The sequence below is a fragment of the Urtica dioica genome, chromosome 2, assembly GCF_054948205.1.
Source record: "Urtica dioica subsp. dioica isolate 48M chromosome 2, U.dioica_male_clone48M_v1_H2, whole genome shotgun sequence".
NCBI classification, from domain to species: Eukaryota; Viridiplantae; Streptophyta; class Magnoliopsida; order Rosales; family Urticaceae; genus Urtica; species Urtica dioica.
In genome coordinates, this window is record NC_142757.1 from 47,015,381 (window position 1) to 47,024,612 (window position 9,232).

General features: G+C 34.0%; 1 protein-coding gene across 2 annotated transcripts; it reads left to right on the top strand.

Moving 5' to 3' along the window:
• Window positions 1–892: 892 nt before the first annotated feature.
• Window positions 893–8,471, top strand: LOC149405069 (alcohol acyl transferase 1 allele GSa-like). Of its 2 annotated transcripts, none has more exons than XM_089606803.1 (3): window positions 893–1,464; window positions 6,901–7,349; window positions 7,935–8,471. In XM_089606803.1, exons 1-3 carry the CDS (start codon window positions 1,015–1,017, stop codon window positions 8,377–8,379), a joined length of 1,344 nt encoding a protein of 447 aa, XP_089462929.1. In that variant the 5' UTR covers window positions 893–1,014; the 3' UTR covers window positions 8,380–8,471. The 2 variants fall into 2 exon arrangements, with proteins under 2 accessions (XP_089462929.1, XP_089462931.1); XM_089606805.1 differs by having other exon boundaries at window positions 1,254–4,409.
• Window positions 8,472–9,232: the final 761 nt, after the last annotated feature.

The window sequence follows — 9,232 nt, forward strand, 5'->3', positions numbered from 1 at the left end:
AATTGGAAACTGTTCACATTATTATCTAAATTAAAATTTATCAAACCTCCCGGGCAACGCCGGGACCTATTGCTTGTTTACTTAATAAATTGAAACTTGGCTAGTCCCTTAATTTTGGTGGATCAATTAAACTATTGAGTAAAATAGCCCGTCCAAAAATATAGTCTTACGAGAAATCATATTTATTTCAGTACAATATAATACTACTCAAACATCGATGATTATTACACAAGCCTTATTGTACAACATATTCAAATACTACTACCAAGAAAAATAGGATTGCTTCACTTTCTCGAACCAATCAGGTGCAAGGACGTACTTGGGATAAGATAAGCATTACTCAAACGTCTATGATTATCTGGGATTCAAAAAAAAAAAAAAAAAAAAACATCTTTGATTATCTGAGCAAAAAAAAAAAAAAACATTAATGATTATTCCGATTTTTTTTTTTTTATGATTATTACAAGTACAACATATGTAAAACCACTAACAAAAAAAAAAAAAACATATATGAAACTACTTACAAGAAAAATAGGATTGCTACACTTTCTCAAACCAATCAGGTGCAAGGAAGTACTTGGGAGTTGGGATAAGATAAGCTTTTACTCAAAGCATTGATGATTATCTGTACTACAACATATATATAATACTACTACCAAGAAAAATAGGATTGCTGCACTTTCTCGAACCAATTAGGTGCAAGGAAGTACTTGGGATAAGATAAGCATTACTCAAACAATGATGGTGAATTGAGAAGGAAAAAAAAACACACACACATTGATGTGGTGATTATTTTTTATCTCACAAAAAAAAAAAAAAAAAAAAAAAAAAATTCATGGTTAATTGTACAACATATATAATACTATTAACAGTAAAAATTTAGTATAACCCTCTCTATTAAAACGCCTCACTGATAATTTACCATAGGAAACCACTCTTTATTTCTTTTCATTCGCACATGTATATACACATATATAGAAGAAGCATTGTAAGACTAATAGAGTAGGGAAAAAAATGGCAAAAATTAGCTCATCGTCGGTCTCATTTACAGTGAGAAGGAGCGATCCGGATCTAGTTCAACCATCGATACCAACACCACGCGAGCTCAAACAGCTGTCAGACATTGATTATCAAGATTCGCTGTGGTATCAAGCTCGTATTATATACTTCTACAGGAACAACTCGTCAATGGAAGGTCAAGACCCGGCTAGGGTAATCAAAGATGCCCTGGCTAAGGCTTTGGTTCACTACTATCCTTTGGCCGGAAGACTTGTAGAAGGGCGTAACAACAAAATCTTTGTTGATTGCACCGGTGAAGGGATATTATTCATAGAAGCTTCGGCGGATATTAGCCTCGACCAATTAGGTGATACTATTCTATCGCCATATCAATATTTGGACAAGATCTTATATAATGTACCCGGATCCGAAGGTATCATTGGCTGTCCTCTACTTAGTATACAGGTATGGATTTAATTTACAATAAATGGACATTTATGAATTATTAATTTTAAGCATTCAAGATTTCGAAATTATAACAGACTAACCATTATTTATATTTTCAACGTCTGGAAGTAACAAAATTAACGATCTAGCTACTCAGTATATAATATTAAAATAACTCGTTTATGATGGTAAATAATGAAAAATATCAGTCATAAATCATGGATTTTAGTCAAATTAATGTTGTTTTTATACCCTATTTTTTTTTTAAATATATCACAATAGTACACTCGGTTATAATTATCAGTTTATTGTTAAACAATCCTTTATATTTAACTATGGTAAAAACTCATACCCTAACAAATAATGTAATTGATCTTTTAAATCTTTAATGTGCCAAAATCATGAGGATAATAAAACGGGTGATGTCATACTACAATCTATTAGGAATAGAGAACCACCTGATCTAGATAATATAAATTAATAGGATAATACTTTTATTTTTTTATCATGCTAATTTTTGTAAGTTCAAAAGCAAAACTCAATAAAAATATCAATTAAAAATTATTTTTTTAGCAGTTGTAGTTGTGATAATTTTTACTATGTATACGCCATGTTTTAAAAGTTAAAATGCAAAATATTTATTTTTTATTATGCTCATTTTTGTAAATTTATAAGCAAAACTCAATAAGAATATCAATTAATAAATTAATTTTTTCGCAGTCGTAGTTGTGATAATTTTAACTACGAATACGCCAAGTTAAGTTAAAATACAAAATATTATTTAAATGATCATTACGAGATAAACATTTGACTAGAATTCAATGAATATATATAAATGATACTTTTATGTTGGGTAACGACTCAAGTCCCACATCGGAAGAATAGACAAGGATTGTCTTGAATATAAGTGTTTTACCAACTTTATTAGTATGAAGCTTTTTGGGAATGTGCCCAAAAACAAAACAGTGCGGGCTTGAGCTTAAAACGGACAATATCATACTAATATGGAGTTAAGGTGATGTGGTAACCCAATGAGGTGGAATAAAGGGGGACCGACAAATGGTATCACAGCTAAATATTCATGAGCATTGGGAGATTGAGTTGCATTTGAGATGTAAGAGGGAGAAGCCATCAATGTGATGGCGGTATAAGATGATTATATTGGAGGGAGGCCATGTGTAAGGAAGGATTATTTGGGTAACAACCCAAGTCCCACATCGGAAGAATAGACAAAGATTGTTTTGGATATAAGTGTTCAACCAACTCCATTAGTATGAGATGTTTTGGGATAGTTCACAAAAACAAAACTGTGCGGATTGGGACCACAGCCGACAATATCATACTAATGTGGAGTTAAAGTGAGATCGCAGCCCAACGAGCTGGAAGAACGAGGGCCAACAAATGGTATTTGAGCCCCATTGTTGAGTCGTGGAGCCTAATCCTCAAGCTGGCGAGCTGAAGAGTGTCGCCGATCTGGAGACCATCGTCGAGCTGGCAAGCTAGCGACCAGACGATAATGTGTATGTCGTTTGGTCAGGAATAAGGTCAAGGATATTCTGGGTATTTCAGGAATGTATATTGCCTTAGATGTCCCTTTTGTATGCATGAACGAGTTCAACAATGTCATCAACTAATTGTCATTCGTTGCGATCGAGTTCGATGACGATGTGCGAAATCTAATCAAGCTCGCGTCCCTACCAAATAGTTGGGAGCCGATGAAGGCAGCTATTAGCAACTCGGTTTGAAGCGTGAAGTTAAGTTCAACGACGTGCGAGATTGCATTCTTGGCGAAAAAGTGCGAAGAATAGATTCTGGCGAGGCAGCATCGAGTTCGACCTTGCACGAAATGGCCGAAGTCAGTCCATGCTCAGATCTTTGAGTGTTGGAATTGTGGCCATGACGGCCAAATCAAGAAGTATTGCAAGGCACCGCCTTGGGAGAACAAGGTCGCTGCCAATTCCAGCACAGAGGACTTGACCAATTCTATCGGTCATAGCTTGATTGACTCCTGGTTGCTCGATTCATAACCATCCTTCTTCATCATTGTACATCGCGACGTTATGAAGAACTACATCGCTTGAGATCACATCAAACTCTACTTGACTGATGGCAAGCCTCTAGACATTATTGGAGTTAGAGATGTCATGTTGAAGATGTTAAACGAGCAAGTCTGGAAGATCACGAAGGTCAGACATGTGCCAAAGTTTATGAGGAACCTGATCTCGGTTGGTCATCTCGATAGTGACGACCACACCACGACCTTCGGGAGCAGCCGAGAAGACCAAGATATGGAATTGCACCGAGAAGCTACCGAGACATGGTTGTCGTGGTCGATAACACCGACAAGACTGAGATATGGCATTGCAGGCTTGGACACATGAGTGAGAATGGAATGAAGATGCCGGTTACAAATGGCATGATTCCCGAGCTGAAGTCGGTGGAACACCACACATGCGAGAGCTGCATTCTCGGGAAGCAAAAGTGAGTTGGTTTCTCCAATGCGAGCAAATAGCCGAAGATGGAGAAGCTCGCGGGGATCTCGCTACTACGTGCATTCATCAAGGATTCCACGAGAAATGTATGCATTTATTTCTTAAAGGGTAAATATGATGTGTTCGCTACTTTTAAGAAGTGGAAGGCAATGGTCGAGCTAGAGATGAACTCGAAGGTGAAGAGCTTGAGGTCGGACAACATAGGGGAGTACGTCGACTCATACATCAAAAATATTGTGCTGATAACGAGATCAATATGGTATAGATGATCTCGGGGACTCCCCAACAAAACGGAGTAGCAGAGAGGATGAACCGAACTCTGAATGAGCGAGCTTAGAGTATGCGAATTCATTCCTGGCTGCCCAAGACGTTATGGGCATTGCGATCAACACAACAACTTTCTTGGTAAACCGAAGACCATCAGTGCCCTTGGGTTTCAGAATTTCAGAAGAGGCATGGAGTGACAAGAAGGTAAACCTTTCTTGTTTATCGTACATTGTTTATCACGTTGAGATTGAGCCACTATAAATTCTTGTGTGTTATTGTTTGCATTTATTTATTTTGTATTATGATTTGTGAGAGAGATTCTGACGTAAAATCCAAACATTTTCCCGAAAGTAAATTATGTATATTGTTTCCCTGATCTTCTTAAATGCCCGATAAGCATTCCACATCTAAAATATCAAACAACTTAGCAAGTTGGATATGATACTTAGCATGGTATCCATTAAAATCCAAAAGGGCACCGATCCATGGATAATGAGATGCAAATCGAGATGAGTGAAAACAAAGAACCACCATCTTGAGGAGACATATTAAAGATGCCACATCATAATGAAGAGATTTACCAAGATTTATAATTCCACGCGTTATTCATCTTAAATTGAATTGGTTTTGAGATGGAACCACATGATATTTAACATGATATACTGGTCCAATGAAGTCCAAAATGACATCGGTCTAAGAAAATGGTGTCATTTATATGGGATCCAGTAAGAGATAATAATATCATAGATAATGAGTTTGGGTCAAAATGAGTGAGCACAAAGAGTCATCGTCTTGAGAAGATATGCTAATGATCCCACATCGAAAAAATGTAGAGAAATGGCAAGGTTTATAAGGTTATGGTTACTTCTCTCATCGGAGATGATTTTTTTTTTGGTTCAATTTATAAAGTAATGGGCAAGGAAAAAAAGTAATTCATCATGATTTTGCTAAGTTATGACTATTTTTCATCTATTGTTATTAGAGCAACTTCAATACTATTTTTTTTAGAAGTGGGACTATTGGTCAAGATTACATGATATATTATAGCAGTGCAAGCGCAGATGGGCAATATTGACCAAGATTACATGATTTAGTACATGAACATTAAGCGGAAAGAGGATAAATCTTTCACCTGTAAGAAGACATGCATTTTTGTAGCTTAAGGGGCTCGAACCTTGGATCTCTTAGTCGAGGTATGTGTGGAATTATCATTAAACCAAGTTCGCTACCACGAGTAGCTTCAATACTAGCACTTAATACTACGTCTTGTAAAAGATAATATATTTAATAAATACCAGTTGCATGTTATAAATAATTAAATATGCAATATTTTGAAAAATCCTTCAATGTGAGCAACTCTAAAAGTTGCCAGCTATAATATTTTATGTATTTTGTATATAAAATATTGGTTAGCATTAACGTTGATTATTTACCTAAAATCTAGGTTTGAAAGAGGTTATTTATCTAAGATTTACCAAACGTCGATTATTTAGCAATGTCAAATATTTAAGTTTGCTATTTTCCTAATGGGCCAAAAAAACGTAAGAAAAACACATTAATGTACCGGTATTTGAAAATTAAAAAATAAATCCAATGATTCTCTAGACTAATTAACTCCACACGTAATTAAACAAGTATTAATTACTCTTACTTCATTTAATTTTCCTTATAAAAAAAAAAGAGAGATTTTTCTCTCCAAGTGCAAACTCATTCCTCATACCCCAAAAACAAAATCGAAAGAGTTATTTCTCATAAGAAAATATTTCTCTATTTTTATAATAATAATAATAATAATAATAATAATAAAGTTTGTTCAGATTGCAAAAAAGTATTAACTTATTTTCACATAATTCAACGGAAATAAACGAAAAAATAAACATGCAAAAGACATCAATAACAAAGAGATAATTAATGAGTCTAAAGGAAAATTTACCGGAATGTATAAGATATTTGAACCAATAAATGTTAAGAGGAAATAAACTAAATTAAACACGTATATTTAAGAAATCAATAACAAATAGATAAATGACGAGTATACATGAAAATATACTAAGACGTATAAGAAATATGAACTAGTAGATGTGAGAATGATGAGATCAATGAAGAAAGCTCTCAAATATTCATATCAAGTTTGAAACCATATTTACTTTTAATTAATAATAGTTTCTTAATAATAATTACCCTAAACTAAATGAAAATAATGTCCGAAGTTTTGAAAAATTAATAACTGCATAATATTCAAAATCGATTATTGATTCAGAGAATAATATGTATCTACTAAAAGCTAATCCCTAATATTAAGGGAGATATTCAACAAATATCCTAAAGAATCAGCTACAATTTTGGTAAATAATTTTCGTTTGAAAAAAAAAGCCAAAATGGTGGCTATTGAATGATTTATAAAAACAAACGTGGGGTACTGAAGTGATTTCAATATCTGACATAATTACTTAGGCTAAATATTGTAAATGCTCACGGTTTTAAAACTGCAATATGTACAATTTTGGCTAGTTTTCAAACAAACTTGAAACATTAGTTAAATAGGAATTCAAGTTCTTTCGAATGGCCTAGTTGATAATGATTTTTCTGTCCAAAGCATGTGCAACCCCATTAAAGTTGCTCTTAACATGCAGTTTTCTGTATGGCTGATCATCTCTGAAGATAAATTATCATGATATACATGTATATTTCGCAGGTGACTCGATTGTTATGTGGGGGTTTCATTTTTGCGCTACGGCTTAACCACCTTATGTGCGATGCGAGTGGGGTTACACAGTTCCTAAATGCGGTGGCAGAGATAGCTCGCGGCGCCGAAACTCCGTCTATACTTCCAGTTTGGCAACGAGAGCTTTTCAATGCCCGAGAACCGCCTCGAATTACATGCAAACACTACGAGTACATATTTGGGGAAAATATGAATTGTGTTCCCTACGTCACAGATGATATTTCACGCCGCACATTCTGCATAAGTTCCGACTTCATCAATCGAATGCACAAAGATCTGAAAGAAGATTTCGTGAAATGCTCAACCTATGAGCTTATTGCAGCTTGCATATGGAAATGTGTTACTCTAGCTTTGAAGCTGGACCATGATAAGACAGTTTATGTGTCAGGTTTAATTGATGCTCGCAACAAGAAATACAAGTAAGTGAATTATTGATTGGATAACTACTACTACGTACCCATAATAATTCAGGAATAGTTGGCCATCATATTATTATTATTATTCTATCCTAATCTACCACACTATATTTCCCCTTTAACATACTCGATTTTTTCCCTTTTCTTATAATCCTTTAGAGTGTTTGGAACCTGAAATCAAATATATATGTGGTGGAAATGAGGAATGAGAATCTATTTTATTTTATCATAGCATATTTGGATATTGAAAAAAATTGCAGGAAGAATAATTGTGAGAATGTTTAAAGTTAAGTTCTTTGAAAAATGTGCGAAGATAAAAATTCAAACAAATTTGCACACGTAGAATCCAGTCAATAAATTGATAGATAATGAAAACTCATTCTCACTTTCTCTTAAAACTTTCTTAACTTTCATAGTTTTTGATATTCTTATATTTTCATTCAAATTATTTTCATTTTCCATCCTAAAATGCCTTGGTATGATCACACAATGCTTTTTCAAAAACATGATTTACTATTTTTTGAAATATATATATATATATATATATATATATATATTAAGTGAGTGATGAATATATGTATTGTACAGTGCAAATATTCCTCTAGGGTTTTACGGAAACGCCATATTTCGCCCATGCGCGGATTCAAAATCTAAGGATTTGTGCGAGAAATCCTTGGCATACGCGATAGAGCTAGTGAAAGCAGCAAAAGACCAACTGAGAACTGAGTACATGCGTTCGGCAGCGGATTTTATCGCCCTCGGAGGCCATGCCCGGATTGACGCCACAGGTTTTTTAATTGTCTCAGACATAAGGTTTATTTCAGAAGGATTGGATTTCGGGTGGGAGATCCCGGTTTATACAGTGCCGATTATCAGGACTAATATGGTTTGTTATTTAACAAAATACAAAGAAATCACGGGATCGGAAAGAATCTTCTTGGTGATAAACTTGCCAACACTAGTCATGAATAAATTCGAGCAGGAGCTAGAGAAAATAATGGCAACGGTTCCAAGTTCTTTATCAAAGCTCTAATTTTACAGTTATTATTAATTTTTAGCTTTTTTTTTAATAACTTTGCCAGCAATGTGTGATGAAATATTTTTTATGAATTTTTATTTTGGTGATTTTTTGTTTGTTGGATCATATATTTCGGACGATTTTTATTCAACGTTTGATTTCTACAATAAATGTATTAGTTATGACTATTTAATTAAAAATATGAATTAATTCATATTTTAATTTTTATATATTATTTAATTCATAATTGATTCTATTTAAAATAATTTTGAATTAAATTAAATAATTAGTTGTGAATGATTTATTTGGGTTGGGCCCAACTACCTCCTCGGCTTCCGATTGGGCATTCGCTTATTTATACGACTAAAAATTTCTTTATCTATTCATTAGAATTTGATGCGATAAAAAAGATAATAGCTTTATTTTATTATTTATTGGAAATTTATCTAATTTGATTAGGATATTAAATTAATCGATTAGTAAAACGGAACAATGAGCTTTGTCAAAACAACTATAAGAGGTTCTCTATTGGGAGTCAACCGTGAAGTGAAGTGATACTATTAGGTCCTTCATTCAATATTAGAATTAAACACTTACAAAACCTTATTTTTAAGCAACATGAAACAAAGGGTTTCAAACGGGGAACTTAAAAACCTTTCTTGACACGTATAATAGGATTAGAATGTCATTAATTGACTGCCCCGTGTGGAAAACTATGTTTAGGCGACTATTTGCCACCTTTTTGCAGAATGAGTGTTTGATTCCAAAATTCGCGCGTCTAATTCTGAAGATTGGGTAGAAGACGACTCTAGATCCTGACTATATCCGGATATGTGGGTCAACTCTTGATAGGGATATCTTTTGGTCG

Excerpts from the sequence above, each read along its gene's own strand:
- LOC149405069 (XM_089606803.1), top strand. The coding sequence starts at position 1,015 with ATGGCAAAAATTAGCTCATCGTCGGTCTCATTTACAGTGAGAAGGAGC. Across the intron at positions 1,465-6,900 it reads GTCCTCTACTTAGTATACAG|GTGACTCGATTGTTATGTGG; the intron begins GTATGGATTTAA and ends TATATTTCGCAG. Across the intron at positions 7,350-7,934 it reads GCTCGCAACAAGAAATACAA|TGCAAATATTCCTCTAGGGT; the intron begins GTAAGTGAATTA and ends TGTATTGTACAG.